Source organism: Cucurbita pepo, chromosome 1 (assembly GCF_057944985.1).
Source record: "Cucurbita pepo subsp. pepo isolate OVF chromosome 1, ASM5794498v1, whole genome shotgun sequence".
Lineage (NCBI taxonomy): Eukaryota > Viridiplantae > Streptophyta > Magnoliopsida > Cucurbitales > Cucurbitaceae > Cucurbita > Cucurbita pepo.
This window is the reverse complement of record NC_141798.1, coordinates 7141926-7160243: the sequence shown is the minus strand read 5'-3', so window position 1 is coordinate 7160243 and position 18318 is coordinate 7141926. Positions and strand designations below refer to the sequence as shown.

The 18318-nt window shown below is 35.7% G+C and overlaps 3 protein-coding genes, 1 non-coding gene and 1 pseudogene across 7 annotated transcripts; 3 read left to right on the top strand and 2 right to left on the bottom strand.

Annotated features, from left to right (window-relative positions):
* Positions 1-824: 824 nt before the first annotated feature.
* LOC147793815 (uncharacterized) lies at positions 825-1459 on the bottom strand (annotated as a pseudogene). Its single transcript, XR_015412585.1, has 2 exons — positions 1349-1459; positions 825-1266 (listed from the first exon to the last, which is right to left on the bottom strand). The product of XR_015412585.1 is annotated as an uncharacterized LOC147793815 (transcript).
* Positions 1460-3893: 2434 nt separating this feature from the next.
* LOC111782863 (U4 spliceosomal RNA) lies at positions 3894-4044 on the top strand. Its single transcript, XR_002813212.1, has one exon. It is a non-coding gene; the product is annotated as a U4 spliceosomal RNA (small nuclear RNA).
* Positions 4045-5389: 1345 nt separating this feature from the next.
* Positions 5390-10533, top strand: LOC111809627 (sulfhydryl oxidase 2). 3 transcript variants are annotated; one of them, XM_023696004.2, is made up of 12 exons: positions 5390-5946; positions 6443-6467; positions 6561-6653; positions 7756-7937; positions 8026-8095; positions 8196-8264; positions 8341-8414; positions 8496-8637; positions 9001-9041; positions 9401-9547; positions 9612-9847; positions 10227-10533. In XM_023696004.2, the coding sequence occupies exons 1-12, from the start codon at positions 5741-5743 to the stop codon at positions 10247-10249; spliced, it is 1308 nt and encodes a 435-aa protein (XP_023551772.2). In that variant the 5' UTR covers positions 5390-5740; the 3' UTR covers positions 10250-10533. The 3 variants fall into 3 exon arrangements, with proteins under 3 accessions (XP_023551772.2, XP_023551755.2, XP_023551763.2); XM_023695987.2 differs by having other exon boundaries at positions 5391-5946; positions 9612-10040; XM_023695995.2 differs by having other exon boundaries at positions 5391-5946; positions 9612-10089.
* Positions 10534-10769: 236 nt separating this feature from the next.
* Positions 10770-11841, top strand: LOC111779042 (putative fasciclin-like arabinogalactan protein 20). The gene has a single exon (XM_023659098.2). The coding sequence runs from the start codon at positions 10770-10772 to the stop codon at positions 11748-11750; it is 981 nt and encodes a 326-aa protein (XP_023514866.2). The 3' UTR covers positions 11751-11841.
* Positions 11842-11931: 90 nt separating this feature from the next.
* On the bottom strand, positions 11932-15899 carry LOC111779031 (uncharacterized). Its single transcript, XM_023659079.2, has 9 exons — positions 15610-15899; positions 15106-15290; positions 14008-14186; positions 13635-13919; positions 13487-13545; positions 13354-13390; positions 13197-13268; positions 12766-13087; positions 11932-12615 (listed from the first exon to the last, which is right to left on the bottom strand). Exons 1-9 carry the CDS (start codon positions 15719-15721, stop codon positions 12184-12186), a joined length of 1683 nt encoding a protein of 560 aa, XP_023514847.2. The 5' UTR covers positions 15722-15899; the 3' UTR covers positions 11932-12183.
* Positions 15900-18318: the final 2419 nt, after the last annotated feature.

Sequence of the window (18318 nt, the reverse complement as noted above, 5' to 3'; positions counted from 1 at the left end):
CATTATGTCTTATATGTCATTGCCAAATTTAAAGGTTTATTAAACATTAAATTAAAATTTCATAACCATTAAATAAAATTTTAAGATTGTAGTGTGGGTACATCTACGTCACATAAAAAAAAAAATTTAAATTTGTAATTGAGGTTGATATAATATATACTGTTTAATCTTAACTATTATTATTTTTCTTAAAATGATTAATCCGTGTTGATAAGCACGTACTCTATTATACTTGTAATTTTAAAATATTTATTTTAATTTATATATTTTAAATTTAAAATCAAATTAAAAGTATAGAGACCAAGATTGAAGAGTACCCTTGAAAAACCTTAAAATTCAATACCACTTTATTCTATTTATTGAAAATCAATAAATAAAATAATATAAAGATCAAAATTATTTTTAAAAAATTAAAAAATTAAATAGATTTTTTTTTTAATTCAGAACTCCAAAGTTTTTTTAAAAAACTAAACATAATTAATTTATTTTACTACTTTCAACATAAATGCATCTATTTTAATTTAACTTTTTTTATCGAGAAAAAATAAAATAAAAAATAAATAACGAAGAAAACCTAAAACTATACCCAAAATACAAATAATTGAAAAAATAAAATAAGTCATAAGAATTATATATAATAAACCTAAATAATCGAATTTTTTTATAAAAAAAAAAAATCAGAATAAAAGAAAATCGAAAACATTAATAATTAGATGAAAAATAATACAAAAATTAAAAAAAAAAAAAGTACAAATAATAATAAATAAATAAATAAAACAAGAGATTTTTTATATGGGTTTAGGGTTGCATAAAAAATCTATATATATATTTTTTTCCGATTGAAAAAGACTTTTGTCACGCAAAACTTTAAAATACTCCCCGAAGCCCCAAAAGTGAATTTATAAAATGGTTGGCTCTTTTTTGGATCCAAAACCTTGAAAACAAAGGCCCTCAAATCACAAAATTACCAAAAATGACGAACTAGAAGAGAAACCAAACAGATTCCTAAAGATCCACCAAGGAAAACAAGCCCAACTGCACCGCCAACCGTACTCATCACCTCCAAGCACCCTGAAATTAGGGCAAAATTCTTCACAACCTTGCGATCCAACTTCGCGTCCCTCGTCGACCGATACCTCCATCCATTAGCGATTTCGACTCCACCGAGCCGTTTCGGAAGCGGAATCCGCCGCTCTTTCTTCCTCAAATCCTCCATTCTCGCTTTCAAAACCGTCAAGTTCGCTTCCACGATGTCCTTCTGGTTCGCTGCAGAACACACAAACAGATTGCGTTTAAGAACCAAAAGAGAAGATCGCGGGATATTACACAGACGGAGAACGGCCAGAACCTTCATCGCCGACGCCGCCGTGGCATCTCGGAGCTCTACGGTGGTCTGATGGCCTTCGCCGCCAAGGAGACGGAGCGTAGAACGGAACGACGAGAGACGTGCAGAAGCCATTTTGCACCATGCTGTGTGTGTGTGTGTGTGTGTGAAAGACGATTTTATTCAAACATAAACCTTCTATTTATAATACTTGGATGCTGTGACGACAATGATCAACCGCGGGACAAATAGAAGCACGATTAAATCCAAAAAGGAAAACCCTAGCAATGCGCGGTAAAAATAAAATAAAATAAAATAAATAAACTAATTTTAATCATTTAAGTTTTTTAAAACTAAAATAGCGAAAATGTAACTAATTTTAAATTAATATTTCCAATTTATAAAAATTAATTAATAATTGATCTCCATATAAAATTAAAATTTAGGTTTAATACAACCCTAAATTTTCTATAAATGGCGAGTAAATTAGTAAATTATATATATAAATACGTATAGTGAATAGATAAAAAAAAAAAAAAAAAAACTTATACCACTTGTAATTTAACCAAAATTTTACTGAGACTTGCTCAATAAATATCTTTAAAAATTTCAAATTCTCAATATATGTTTACATTATTTCGTTAAAATACAATATATTTATTTTTAATATTATAAAAAGATACAAAAAATTAAATTTCAATTAATCTCATGAATGCTTTTACCTCTCGAACAAAAATTATAATTTTATATGCACATGCAAGCTCCCACATGATTCGTTTATAAGAGTGTGGAAACTTTCCCCTAACAGACGCGTATTAAAGTCTTTAGGGGAAGCTCAAAGAGCATAATATCTGCTAGCGGTGGATCTGGGTCGTTACATAGAGGGTTGAGGTTGAGTTACTCAGTTTAGGTTGGTCCAAATTCCGACTTATGTATCCCTAATAGTGGTTGAAGTTCAACGTATTTCATTAAAAGAGCAAACCCTACTAATAACTATCCATAATTTATATAATAGTAAATTCATTCTTAAGTCATATAGTGTGAGCTGATCGTGCTCAAAATATTTACCTTAAAGTACAGAAGAAATGTAAAAAATGGGGCTAGTGATCGAAGTGAAGTCATAATAGAGCGGCGGGCTAATGCGGGTTGGTAGCTCTCTTCCTCCATGATTGAATGTTGAAAAGTGATTTGTGGGGGCAAAATTAAGTATTAGGGGTGTCATATAAAGGTATTAAAAAATAAATGGGAGATTACCCACATCGATGTTGAGCTAAACAAGTGTCACTCTCTCAGTTTAGGGTTCAATATTTTATTTTTTTGGGTTTAAACCAATGTGGGATGGATCAGCCAATAGCCCCATGACAAGATTTCCAATAAGCACATGGACATGTTTAACTTTATTTCCAACACTCCGAACTCTGTTTTGAGTCAGATTTCCTGAAATTTATCAATTTAAACTAGTTTAGATATAGATCTTCAACGAAATAAGTAAAATCTTGAAGTTCGTACACTTGAATAGAAACTAAAAATTCAAAACCCGATCATTATATCAAAATTAAATTACAATTTACGACCGTAAAATTAAATCATTAAAAAGAAAAAAAAAAAAAGAAAATAAATATTGTGGTAGGTTGAGAAAATGGATGAAAGGAGGAGAGAATCTTATCACTGGTATTAAAAAAATAGGGGAAATTAGAAAAGGGGCAAAAGTCCAAATAATTAAAAGTAGAGGGGGCAGAGGAAGTGCTGGAAGAAATGGTATTTTATAGGCCAATATTTCACTTTTTTCCAAAGTTTACAAGATTTTGGGGCACAACAGAACAAGTACAAAGTGCACACTATTTTAAAGTTGGTTTGGTAAAAAGTGTACATAATGAATGGATACACTCATCCACATAATAATTTTCTTAAAATATCATTATCATCCTTTACTTTATTTATATACACATATATATATATATATATATATATATATATATATATATATATATATATATATATATATATATATATATGTATATTTTAAAACAATTTTAATTTTTTTTAAAATATGTATTATTTTCGAACCTCGGTTAACACAAAAAAAGAAAATTCAACGATTATTTTTGCTTACAGTACCGCTGCTGGTTCAATGGTTAGGTGTCATGTAACTGCTCAAACTCACCCTTAGCAGATATTGTCCTCTCTACGTTTTCTATTGTGGGCTTCCCCTTCACATTTTAAAACGCGGTTGTTAGAGAGATTTTCACACCTTTATGCGAAATGTTTTTGTTAACCTTTTCTAATGTTATATTATTTTATACAAAATTTGGCTATCTCGGCTATGTTTTATAACGGTTACTGAAATATATATGGGCCAACATAAAACTTTCGCGTAATTGAATAATTGAGCTAAGAACCGTATGGGCCAAAATATATAATGTTTTTTTGTTCCGAGTGAAAATTTGTATTGGTTGGTTAATATGGCAAATCCATTGGGCTTGGCATTTTTGAATCCCACATCGGAAATGTGATTGTGCAACTCATGAAATCGGGCTATAAAAGGGAAGCAGAGATAATTGCTTAAACCATCTTTGCGCTTGGGGCAATGACGCAGCTAGTGAGGTTCTAACCGAGGCGCGTCAATTGCTGGTTGAAAACTATTTCCAAACCCCCTCTTAGGCCTGGGTTTGGCTCAGGCCTTCGAGAATTTCTGGAAGGGCTCCCTTCGGGGTAAAGCCCTACAATTCTCAGTTTTAAATTTTCATATAATATTCATACCATGTTTTATAAATTCGTAATTAGCAAATTATATTATTTAAAGTAAACAATTGATACAATAATATTTTTTGCCCCGTTATAAAACATAGCCCAGATAGCAAATTATATTATTTTACGGAATTATTTTAATATTTAATGGCCTACCTAGCATTATCTCTCTAGCCTATAACTTTTGATCAAGACAAATGATTCTATGAAAACCCGACTAGGGCGCTATACTTCAACGCAAAATTACAAAATTAGCACAACCTAATTACCCCGACTAGGGCGCTATACTAACATAACATTTCAACGCAAAATTAGCACAACCTAATTATCATCCCCACGCACATTGATTGATTAACAAATTTCTCCTAAAAGAAAAAAACAACAAGAATGAAAGTATACAATGAACTCTCGATGAAAGCAAACACGACCAAGTAGTAATTGAACAAAATGTAAATCGAACCTTATAATCAACAATGGTCTACCCAAGTTAAATTTGAAGCGTAAATAATTGGTTTGAATTTATATAACTTTAATGGAATTGGGAAGAAAATATAGATACCGAAAATGATGTTTGGGCGGAGGGAATTGAGCTATGACTCAATGAAAATTGACATATATATTACACAAATGAGTGATCGAGCCAACTTGCTTGCAACTCGAATACTCTCACCGAACAACTCATCAAACCGTACAATAGTAGGGTACTAAATAAAATGTACAATATTAAGTCTTAGGTAGGTGATCACCACAAATTAAACTTAAGTTCTGTATTATGTTCGGAACCCTTATCGCCCATTAAGTCAATCCATAATGTTGATTTTATTAAATAATAATACACAATGTGGATATTGATCAAAGGACTCGAATTTCTGCCATTATTGTTAAATTAACTAAATACTAAATAAAATATTAACCCAGAAATTAAATACTTAAAAACGAAGGAAAGTTGGATGAGAGTACTTTAGAAGGAAAGGAAATTATTAATTAGTTGGTTGAGATTAAAAATTAACAAAGTGGTTGGGATTAAGTATGTGATATTTAATTATAATATATGCTTTTTTGTTTTTCATGCGTAGAAAATAAACAAATAAATAAAAACTAATAAATAAAAAAGTTGTATATATTTTAAACCATAAATTATGAAGGGATAATTTCGAAAATCAAATTTAAATGTATTTTGAAATTTATTTATATTTCGAAAATCTATCTGACTTTTATATGTTATTAAATATTAAAACGGGCCGTAAAATAATAGAAATTAAATTGAAAAAAAAAAAAAAAAAAAACCAAACGGCAAAAATTGAGACAGACCGGTACGGGACCATAAACCGTTCTAACCATTGCAAAATGGCGCCGATGACATGACCACTCGCCCAGACGTAAAGCCCACGGTTTTCCCGCGCGTGTATTTTACTCGCCTCCCAACCCTTTCCCGACTGCCGGAGGTTTTTTTTCACTGCCCTACCTCGCCTCCGGCAACTGCAGATTCTTCCTTTTTCTCTCAGATCCCTCTCTCTCTCTCTGTCTTCAATCTATCCACGAGTCCCGTGGTTGAATCAATTAGTTTCTCTTGGAATCTTACTCCTGTTTTGATTTTCTGTTGGATTCTATAAGGATTATATCTACTTTTGCGGTTGAACCATTTATTGCAGCTGGTGGTTCATTTCAATGTCTCGGACGCTTTTGGTTTTGATTGTGTGTCTGAGTGCGTTGCGATTGGGAGCTTCGTTGGGATCGCGTTCGATCCTTAGAGCGGTTGCTGATAAGAACGGGGATTCTGAAGATTATGCAGTTGATTTGAACGCCACTAATTTCGATGCGGTTCTTAGGGATACTCCAGCTACCTTTGCGGTTGTTGAATTCTTCGCTCACTGGTTAGGAATTCTCTTCCTTCTTCCACCTCTTAGTTTTATTTAAAGTATTGGCGATTTTCCTTTTAACTTGAGTCAATGGTAAAGAGTTCTGCTTCTTGGATGTTAACATGGCTGAGTTTTTAGTCAATGCTCAGTGAAATTTGTTGCGAAGTAACCGGAATTGCTTAATATGAACTTTATATTGCGTCTTCGTCTCTGAATGTTCTTCGCTGGGATTGTGGATTATCGGGAAGTCCGTTAATTTCTTGCTTGGACCTGGCTTGTCACCTGGAGAGATTGAGTCGACTGTCCATGAATTCTTGACATATCAGAAAGAAAAAAAAAAAAATTATTCCAATGAACTATTTGACCCTGATATATGACTCAGGATATGTCTTTTCTCCTCCTCCAGATAATCTAAATGGCAATTTAGAATGTTGAAGATATATTATTCATTATAATCTCAACGCTTCTGTTCAAACACAATTCTGATATTTTCAAATTGTCGCTCTTATAGGTGCCCTGCTTGCAGAAACTATAAGGTCAGTTATCATATTCGTATGCTCAAATTGATGTTCAAGAGCTACAGCTACAAGTAATTTCATTGTGCTTTTTGGTTGAACATCAATCTGTAGCCCCATTATGAAAAAGTTGCTAGGCTTTTCAACGGTCCCAATGCTGTGCACCCGGGAAAAGTGTTAATGACAAGAGTGGACTGTGCATTGAAGGTATAGTGATTCTGCAATATTGATCCCATAACTCTTAGGAAGCTTTGAAGTATTTTCCACTTGCTTCTTTGATTTTATAAAATTTCATTTTTAGCTAGCTTGCACTGGTTCATTTTTGCTTTGTGGCATTATCCGTTTGCGCCTTGTAGTGGTTGCTTCTGTCTGCAATGTATTAGTGATATAGAATTTTAAGTTTGCTTGTTTGAGTTGTATCTCTACACTTTTTCTCTTGGCTTTTGCGTTCTTGCCCCTCTGGAACCAAATAACTCTTGTCGTATGGACGTTTTTCAATTATTATTCACGATAGTTTAGTTTATGGCTGCATTACTTTTTGATGTTCATATCCTTTTTCCATTCATGAAGTCTGTTTTCTTTAATTCCTACTACTGTTTTGGGCATTTTTTGACATTTCATTTGCACTTTCTGTGAGAGTTCTTTTTAGTTCGAAAGATCAAACGATGTTCCTCGTTCTTTCTCTGTTAGATTTTTTTTTCAATATATTGTTATGCTAGCAACTGCACCAGACCTTTCCCTAACTTTCAAAAGAAGTCCTATTGTTTCTTTCCAGCCAGGCAACCTTAAAGGCCAAAGAAGACATCTGGTCTTAGCCTTCCCTTTTAACCACCAAGGCTAGTGAGTTTCCTGATGTAAAATGGTAGTGGTCATCATCACACAACTGCTTCATAAACGTAATCATATCATGCTTGTGACATTCTCTTATCTTATCAAATGCCCCAATTTTTAAAATATATCAAAAAGCCCTTATATTGTGTCAACCAATAATGATATGAATTACTGTGCAGTGTCCATCTTGGGATTCTCAAGAGTAAATGGTTCATATTACTACTTTTTGAGCATGCATGAATTTGAGATCTTGATGGATGGTGTGGCTTATCCTTTGTGCGAAATGTTGGCTCCACTCTTGTGAATCTTGTGTTTATTTTGGTCATTGCAACTTACCCATTGCTGCATGAGGTCCAAGAAGAAAGATAGTTATGTCTTTGGCATATATATGCTGCCCCTCCTTGTTCGAACTTTGAACACGTAAATCTGAAGGCATCTTGTTGACTAATCCTTGTCCTTCCCTTGTATGCCAGCACAGATAAATACCAATCTCTGTGATAAATTTTCGGTGGGTCACTATCCTATGCTCTTTTGGGGTCCTCCTTCCAAATTTGTGTCTGGCAGTTGGGATCCTAAGCAAGAGAAAAGTGAAATACGTAATATCGATAACGGACGGACTGCAGAAAAGTTACTAAATTGGATAAATGAGCAAATAGGCAGGTAGGAGGTACTTCGATCACTTCCTAATTTGATCTATCGAGTTTTACTTAGCTGGAACAATCAATAAGCAGTTAACTGACTTTTCCAGCTCATTTGGCTTGGATGACAAAAAATTTGAAAATGAGCATCTGTCATCCAATATATCAGATCCAGGACAGGTTGGTTCAGGCATCATGATAAAACTTTGATTTGCATATATTATAGATGAAATCATTTTCGTTCTGATGTTAACAATATAAATGTTTCTGATGATGATAGATTGCTCGAGCAGTCTATGATGTCGAGGAGGCGACATCCACTGCCTTTGATATTATCTTGGAACACAAGGTATTAATTTCTTTTATTCCATATATATAAATATCCAGCAATTAATGATCAGTAACTTTTTCATGCATGCTTTCAGATGATCAAGTCTGAAACTCGAGCGCCCCTTATAAAATTTCTTCAACTTCTGGTGGTTCATCATCCTTCTATGAGGTGAAACTACATTCTTTACACGCCCTGTCTTTGCTTAAGTGATATTTTCCTGTTTCATTGTCGAAATGTTACTTTTCTTAGGTGTCGAAAAGGTAGCGCAGAGATACTTGTAAACTTCGACGAGTTGAGCCCTGCAAATACGAAACAAGAAGAGGTTGCTAGTGTAAAGGGTGCAGTTAAGAACTTTCAGATATGTGGAAAAGATGTTCCTCGTGGATATTGGGTAGGTACACAAATGATAAAATTTAACCTGACTACTTCTGGAATTATATGTTGCTTTCTTTGAGATATCTTGTTGACCTACTACTTGGTATCTGCTGAATTGATATGATATGAATTATACGTATCAATTTATAATGGAGACCTGAATAATTCTTCTCTCTGTACACTATTCCTTTGCTAACTGTGCGTAGTTCCTAACAACAACACTCACCATCTTACCCTTGAGCACTTGCACGTGGCTGCTAATTTCCGATGATCGACAAAACTACTGGCTACCTGATCATTTGCTCCCTTCTTCCCTTGTATTATACACTCACACAATGACACCTATTCTTCTAATTATCTTTTAACGTCATGTTTGTAGATTTTCTGCCGCGGCAGCAAGAACGATACGAGGGGGTTTAGGTAAGTTTTATCTTTGTGCTTTAATTTGATGTGCCAGATAGTACCCAATTGTTTGTTCCGACTGTGTGGAGTTTGGATGTCTTTAGAAATTCCTTTTACACTTGGTTCCTATTTGTGAGATTCCACATTGGTTGGGGAGGAGAACGAAACACCCTTTATAAAGGTGTGGAAACCTCTTCCTAACGACGCTTTTTAAAAACCTTGAGGGTGAGCCTGAGAGGGAAAGCCCAAAGAGAACAATATCTACTAGCGGTGGGCTTAGGCCGTTACACTATTTCAAATTTGGAGAAAAATACCAAGATAGTGTCTGTAAATTCTTCTTCGACAACCCCTGTGATTAGTTGCATCTCTTTCTGCAGTTGTGGTTTATGGGTTCTACTGCATTCACTTTCTGTGAGAATTGAGGACGGAGAAAGCCAGTTTGCATTCACAACTATATGCGATTTCGTCCATACCTTCTTTGTTTGCGAGGAATGTCGCCAGCACTTTTACGAAATGTGTTCAAGGTAAGCTTGGAGTAATTATTTGATTTAATACCTTTTCCATCCAACTAAACGTTATGTTTTTCAGCGTGTCTAGTCCTTTCAACAAAGCTCGTGACTTTGCCCTCTGGTTGTGGAGAGCACACAACAAAGTCAATGAAAGATTATCGAAAGAAGAAGAAACCATGGGAACCGCAGATCCAAAATTTCCAAAGATGATCTGGCCTCCAATGCAACTTTGCGCGTCCTGCTATCGTTCTCGCAACAACCAGAAGATCGAATGGGACGAGGATGAAGTACATACATTCTTGACCAACTATTATGGTAAAACACTCATCTCTCTATACAAAACCAACAGTGCCCTTGGGAATGTTGGTGCCAAAGGAATTCTCGATGAGTCGACAACTTCGACAAATGCAGTCGCAGTACCGGTGGGGGCTGCATTGGCGATTGCTCTAGCAAGCTGTGCGTTCGGAGTGCTCGCTTGTTACTGGCGTTCACAGCAGAAGAGTCGGAAGTATTACCACCAACGATACTCTTTAAAGAAATATGATTATTAGGAGAGGGTAATTGGCTCTTTCAAAAAGACTTAAAAAAGCATAATCAGGGAAAGAAACTAAAACTGGAAGACACCAAAAGAGAGTCCATTAATAATGTCTGTCTGTGTCATCTTATAACTCATCTTCCATGCTTACATTTTCAGGCCAAGGAGAAGCTCGGACATAAGGTTCAACACACAGTGACCGTTCAGGTTTGTATCATGAACTTATTTTTGAAGACAAATCGCGCCAAATTTGCCATTTCTTTTACTTGATCTTCGCTTAAGCTCGACCGTTCCAGAGAAGAAGAAGAAGAGAAAAAACGAGAAACTTTTGTAATTTAGCTTATTGTAGGACTGAAAAGATTGTTATGATTGTTTCCGACAAGAACATAGGCATCCTTTTGGGAATGGGACTTTGTATAATTCATCATAATCTTTGATAATTAAGAAATCTTAGCAAATTTCTATATATATGGTAGTTTTCTAATGGGCCGTTTGGGCCGGAAACGAGCCCAAAGTGGAAATGACCCAGGCAGGGGTATTTTCGTCCGGGACGAACTTTCTAACGACCGATATCAACGAATTGACATCCGCGAATCCATACTCGCCACGTGTCGAGCCTTTCGCGCCAAAATAAAACCGTTCAAGTCCTTCTGTTTCGTATTCTAAGTTCAACAAGTTCCGAAGCTTAAACAGTCTCCGTCAATGGCTTCCACACTCCTCGTCTCTCTCATCCTTTTTTCTCTCTTCTCTCTCTCTTCCCCTTTACCCTCTGTAACTGTTCTCAACGCTGCCGAAATCTTGTCCGACAATGGCTTTGTCTCCATGGCTCTTACGCTTGAGCTCATAGCCGAATCTTTGCTCTCACAGACAAATTCAATGTCGATCTTCACACCTTCAGACACTGCTTTCGTTCAATCGGGTCAGCCTTCTCTCTCTCTCCTTCAATTCCACTTCTCGCCGCTCTACTCATCTCCTGAAAGCCTCAAATCGCTTGCGTTGGGCACCAAGATTCCTACGATGTTGGCTGGTCGATCGCTTACGGTAACCTCTTCCCGATCTGATTCTAAAGTTTCTTTAAACGGAGTAAAGATTAGTAACTCGCCGTTATACGATGACGGTTCGCTTGTTGTTTTCGGTATCGAGAAGTTTTTTAACCTAATATTCCAAGTTCCGCCGCTTACTCCAAGTCCGAGTGCGAAATTTCGGTGTGGTCCAGTGACGTTTAAGAATCCGTTTAGTGAAGCGATAAAAACTCTACGGTCTAATGGGTATTCTTCGATGGCGTTATTTCTTGAATCTCAGATTATAGGGTTTAATAATGGTCAATCCATGATGACCATCCTTGCTCCTTCCGATGATGCATTGGCTACTCGCGTTGATAACTTTACCGATTATCCGTCTCTATATTTTCGTCAGATTTTACCGTGCAGAATCTTGTGGAATGATTTAGTGAATCTTGAGGAAGGCACAGAGTTATCTACATATTCGGAGGGATACGAACTTTATATCGCGAAATCAAGCGGCATGTTGAGAATCAATGGAGTTGCAGTCTTCTACCCTAACATGTATTTGAACGAGTGGCTAGTGATCCATGGCCTTCTTGATGTTTTCTCTGCGGCGGAGAGAATCACAGCAGAGGAATCAGATTCAGAAATCCACGGGATGGCAATGGATCACTGGTAAGTTCTGAAGCCAACAAAATCTTTTGCTTCCCATTCACAACTTGTAAATTTCAAGAACATTTCTGATCTTCTTGTGTATCTGAGCTGCAATATGAAAGTTGTTGATTTTGCTACAAAGTTTCAGATAATCAAGAACTGGGTTCAATGTAGATCTGTTGATAGTGTTATAAGACTCGAAGAACTCTAAAAACTTGATATGGATTAATGTGTTGAAATGTACAAGAAAATTGAGGCCCCAACTCAATCTAAGGCATGTAGAAGATAAATGGATCAAACGTTTGTTTGATTATGTACCAGAGATGATGATATCTATAATGGAACACAAAATGGTGCTTCGCCCCATCTTGGTTTCATCCCCTTGAAAGGGGGTATTATATACTCTTTACATAAGTACATAGCTCTCTACCTATTATTTTCTTTTTCTCTCTACTTCTCTAAACTGCACCTCTGATGCTTGATGTGGTGAGTTCGTCGTTTCGACTGGCGTTGTTTATGTTTTGGGTACCGTTTCTTCGGCGTTGTATAGAAAAGGATAGCTTCGCAGACACATCCCCCATTTGGGGGTGGTTTGCATATAGTATCCATAGCAATAGACAGAGCAATGTTCCTACTGAAGTCATTGCAAGTCCAATATTCACAATCTTGAGATGTTGGTGTAGATAAGGACAGTAACCTGTGGTGATGTTGTGAAACGTTTCCCTTACAAAATTGCAATTTTGGAGGCTTAGCAAAGGGGGAGTGTAATGCTGAAGTGCATAACTCTCGTTCACTGCTGCCACCATTTGGGAATAGATGTCTGGTGTCACTCTCCCGACGCTCGTGCACATCCCGGGTTCTGATACTTGACACACGAACGTCTGCCAGACCTGCATTTGTAATCAAATCACTGGTCATTGTCGTATCAGACACGGGTTATTACACACTGATGATTAGCAGCTGAGTTAGGCACCATAATCACCGATATGTCGGGAACCCAAGTTAAAATGCAACCAGAATAAATACACAATGAATCTTACGGTTGATGCATTTCCAATAGTCACGTCGTTGTCACCGCATCTAGTTTCTTCCAATTGAGAGTTATATGGGTAACAGAGAGCTGGCATTGGAGGTCCAGATTGGTTGTGGTCGTTGGGAGAACCCGGGGACGGATTTGCATTGGCGAAGTTGTAGATAAACTGATTGGCAACGCTCACAATGTCATTGACAATCTTTTTGCTTTGGATCAGTGTCTGGTTTGTGGTTTTAGGGTCAACACATGGGAGGATGTTGCTAAGAGCTGTTTCTGCCTGTGGATTATCCACCCATTCTTCCATTGCCATACATGTATCAGAAACAGCACTGAGAAAGAACAAAAACAGAGCAGAAAATAGACAATAATGAACTCAGTCTACATTTCTAATTTCAAAGAGACGAAATAGCCGAACTGTAAACGAATGAACCAACTTACTTGTCGAGAATTACAAATAATCCACAAAGAACAAATGTAATTGTCACAAGTAGCCAACCACTGATCATTAAACTGCAAAATACGACGACATACTGTTATTCAACAAACATATAGATCAAACCGAAAAGTAAAATAACTATTTCGACGAACAACTTACATATAGATTACATGTCGATATCCAAAGAGGGACAGGACTGCAACAACAATTCTAGCCAGTCAGTAAAAAAGTATGCACAAGTCAAGTAAACATGAAAACTAAAACATTATTCGCAAGTTTGGGAATTACATACAAAGACCAACTAACGCCAGAAGAAGCATGACTACAGCAATGGTAATTAACGCCGAACGCCTGCACTAACGAGATTTATGTTAGCTTTTTCGACATCATAGAAGAACATAAACTTGATTGAAAGGAAGGAGGAAGTTGAAGAGAATTACATAGCAGTGAAATCTTTTCTTATTTTATGAGAATTTATGCTCATCTTATCTGCCACTGTATCTGCAGCAGTATTTAAATCCACATTTAACTCATCGATGTCGTCCATTACATCAGATGGAAGGAACACCTGGGCCACGCTAATGGTCTTCGCAAGTGAGAGGTATTCTGTAACATTTTTAAGCGTGTCCACAATGTAGTCCGATTGGTTTACGACATACTTCAAAGTATCCAAACTTTCATGATAAAAATTATTCTGTCCAATACATAGAAGTATGCTGCCAATGCTGTGAAATAGAAAGATGAAAGCAATAATACAATCAGTAACATAAACACGATGAAAGCAATCACCAAGGCGTAAGTGTGAAGTATTACCTGGCGACACATGTGAAAACGACAAGTAATGCTAGGCAAATCCACTGTGAAGTCTTTGATTCTTCGCCTTTAAGGTTTAATTTCCAACCACAGAAACGATGAATAAGAAGAGCAATACCGAAGGAAATGAACCAGAGGATGGAAAGAATGAAACCAGTGGCACCCGTAAATCCAACCGACTGCAAATACATTAGTATGCACAGAAATGAATACTCAGTTTGAATAAGATTAATCATTTCGAATATCGTAAAAGGATACTCAATGCCAAGGAAGACTCAATAAGTGGAAAGACCTTATACTAAAACATGCGATCGCAGCAGACATGATGCGAAACCTTTTCAAGAGCTTCACACAACATAAGTAAAAGAACATCCTTAATTAAATTGTTAACAATACAATAAATTACAGAACATCAACTATAACCGCCCAACCTCACCGCTAACAGATATTGTTAGCTTTGGCCCGTTACGTATTGCCGCCAACCTCACAGATTTAAAACGCATTTACTAGGAAGATGTTTCCACACCCTTATAAGGAATGTTTCATTCCCCTCTCCAATCGATGTAAGAACTCACAATCCACTCCCCTTGGGGGCCAACGTCCTCGCTGGCACACCGCCCGATGACGGGCCTTGATACCATTTGTAACAGCCCAACCCCACCACTAGCAAATATTGTCAGCTTTGGCTCGTTATGTTTCACCGTCAGCCTCACGGTTTTTAAAACACATATGCTAGGGAGAGATTTCCATACCCTTATGAGAATTCTTCGTTCCCTTCTCCAACCGAGGTGAGAGCTCACATCAACGGTTAAAGTAAACTCAAATGACAAACGTCGAACGATGTGACTAAAACTCCAGGATTATGATAGTTCATTTCCTAAAGAATCACTCTGTAGTGTTGTGAACTGGAGAGTGTATGACTAAAATTCTACCACAAGTTTCCAAAGATTTCTCACCTCAAATAATATTATCTTGCTAGCATACATACACAAACAAATCACAAGAAATTGTCTAGAACAGCAGAAGTTCAAGGCAAAATATATATAAAAAAAAAAAAAAAAAAATTAGTAAAATAAATTATGGTATAACAGAGCTTACAGCCCAGTAATTGGGATTGGCAATGTCCCAGCCACCTTCATACACCCTAAACCCATGACGAATATCTGGACGCTTCGTTCTATTTGCTGCCAATAGAAGAGGGGTTTGAGAGTCGTTTTTTGAAGATCCTGAGGCCTTAGCAGTCTGCAATATCTGGTTCTCCCAAGGACCAAAGTCATTTTGCCCTGCAAATCCAACCCTTCCTTAATAAACAAACGAACATACTTTGAGACAAATGCTCCATAGAACACAAAAAAGATAAAGCAAAAACAGGGAATAAAGATTCAGCACAATGTGATCGCATAGAATACGCAAGAGAATTACAGATTACACAACATAAAACAGCGACCATTTCCCTCCGTCATTTTCATCAAAATAAGAAACAGAATCCATCAATCAAATTCACATAAAAAACAAAAAAAATCACAACCAAATGAGAATAGATAATAAACGATCGAATCCGGAAAGAATTTAGAAACGGTAGAGAAGGATGTCTGTCCAAACCTAAGATAAAATTCCCAGAATCTTCCCGCACAACATCATGAGGCAAAGCCAAAACCCAACTAAGAGTAGCAAAACCCACCAAAAACAAAAGCGAAGCAGGGAATCCCTTCATCGGCAAAGAATCCCGGTACAGAGACCGCAAAATACACGAAACTATCTCATTTGCCGATATCTTGAGGCATTAAGGCCTCAAAACTGACAAAAACGAAGGGCAGAGAAGGCCGATTCTAATCAGATAAACGATTTTTCTAGAGCGACCTTCAAGAGAAGTAATGGAGATTTATAGAACTCTGTGGAGAGAAAAAAGAAAAAAGAAAAAAGAAAAAATTAAAAAAAAAAAAAAAAAAAATGAAAAGAGAGAAGGAAAGGGACTCACATGGTGGTGGGGCAGTGAATCGGTGATCATGGGAAACGAAAAAGGCGGGTGTAAAATTAATTAAACAAAATCAGGTATGCCAATTTTTAATTAATTAAAATTTTGTGTTCAATTCAATAAAATGCTGAATCTTCTGGTGCCTGATTGAATTAAGTAAGAAAGCATGGGCTAATCCCTAAATATTTATTTCCTTCTTTTATTCCATTTTGTCCCTTTCCACTTTTCCCCCCTTTTTCTTTATTCTTCCAAGATTTTTTCCACACTATTTTGACACGTGTCCTCATTATGTTTCTGAAGTTACCAAATTACCCTCCTAGTAATTATAAATTACGTTAAAAAAAACTATTTTCTGTTTTATTTTAATTAATTTTAATCATTAGTTACTAAATTACCCTCATAATAATTATAAATTACGTTAAAAAAAAAAAACTATTTTCTGTTTTATTTTAATCATTATATTTTTTAATAAATATTAATATTATTATTATTTAACCAATAAACTTCAAAAAATGACAAAATTTCGGCTTGGGAGGATTGGCGGAAAAAGGTGGCGGTCGGTCAGGTGAGTCGGGAAACCGAGTTACCGAGTTACGGACTCGGGACGGCTAAACGGAATTTGTGTGTGAACGGTGTTTTGGTTTCATCGGTTTCCGTGATAAGTCAAAAATGGAAACTAATACATTATTAATTAATTAATTCAGTTAAATAATTAAAACATCTTAAAAAGTCAAAAAACAGAATACATGGAGAAATGATCCTCTGCAACGCGATCTACGTTAACAGAACAGTACTTTCTCCTTATAAACCCGCCAAATTAGATAAATCACTTTCTTTTTGCCACCGTGTGGGGACCACTGAAATATCAATCATTCAGTTCGGGATGGGATCAGAAGGTGATGATGATATACGTGATGTGTGGTGTACGATGAAGTGGGCCCCACCAATGATGATCCAAATAAGTGTTCTTGTTATTATTATTATTATTATTATTATTATTATTATTATTATTATAACCACAACATTTAAAATAATTATAATTTTTTTAAAAAAAAAATCCCTCAAATTTAATGAAAGCTTGCTACGTATCTATTAATTTGCTATAATTTTTATTAATTATTATATTTAAAATAAATCTTATTCACGTGTAAAATCTATGCTTTAATGATTATTTAAAACAAATATATATATATATATATATATATATATTTGAAAAAAAGAAATAAATTTTGTTGAAATGAAATCTAATATGGAAAGAATAAATGAAAATGTGGTGGGATGGATGTGGTTCGGGCACGTGACTGAGACAGTACCCGAGGGGCCCACCTATGACCAACACGTCGCCACACACATACTACATGGCTTGTGCGCCCACGGGAGCAACAGCACATGCGTCACACCTGATTTATACTCTCATCATCGCATCTTATAAATAATAGAATAAATTATCTTAAATTTGTGTCTCCTTAAATTCTTTTTTATGGTTAATTAAAATTAAGTTTAGGAATTATTAAAAAATATATATATTTATTTATTGTCAAATTGAATTTCATTTTTATAATTACAAAAAAAAAGACTTAAAATTGAAGCTAAAGGGTTTATTTTTCTTGATTGCCAGGGTGGCAGTAGGGTTTTGTAGCTTAGGTTTATTTATTTAGTTTTATTTAGCTTGTTTTAATTAACATTTATGCTCACTTTATTTGAGCTTTAAGGAAATAAAGTTTGCATTAATTTGATTCATTATGTCTTCATTCTAACTAAATTATTTCACCTACTCATTTTTACCATTCTCAATTTTAATTAATTTCATCTCAGTATATATTCTAATATTCAAACATTTAAATTTTAACCATGGTAAATTTTATATAATTGAAATATATATCATAATTAAATAAATCAATTTGACATATACTCATTCATTTAAGGTCACAGATTCAAATCTATATATCCAATTAGAGAGGTCTATTTAACCCTGAGACTACCGAAGTAGGGAATGAAAGTGGGAGTGGAGAGAGTTTTCTCCTCGTCTTTGCTTTTGTTCTATATACATCTCTGTATCGTATCATGCGAGAACCTGCCCTGAACAAGATAGCTGCTTTTGTATTGTAGACATTTCTAGTGGCGAACGAGGTAGCTGCTTTTGTCTTGTAGGCATCTCTATATCAAATCATGTGAGAGCGTGCCCCGGACGAAGCAGGAAGTCGAGAACAGGGAGAAAATTGTGTTTATGATACTTGTTGTACCAAAAGGGAATTAGAAAGGGCAAATAAAATGGTTTCTTAGAGGGTAAGTAAAGGAAAAGAAGCAAAGTGGTTTGACTTGGGGTGATGTGCAAT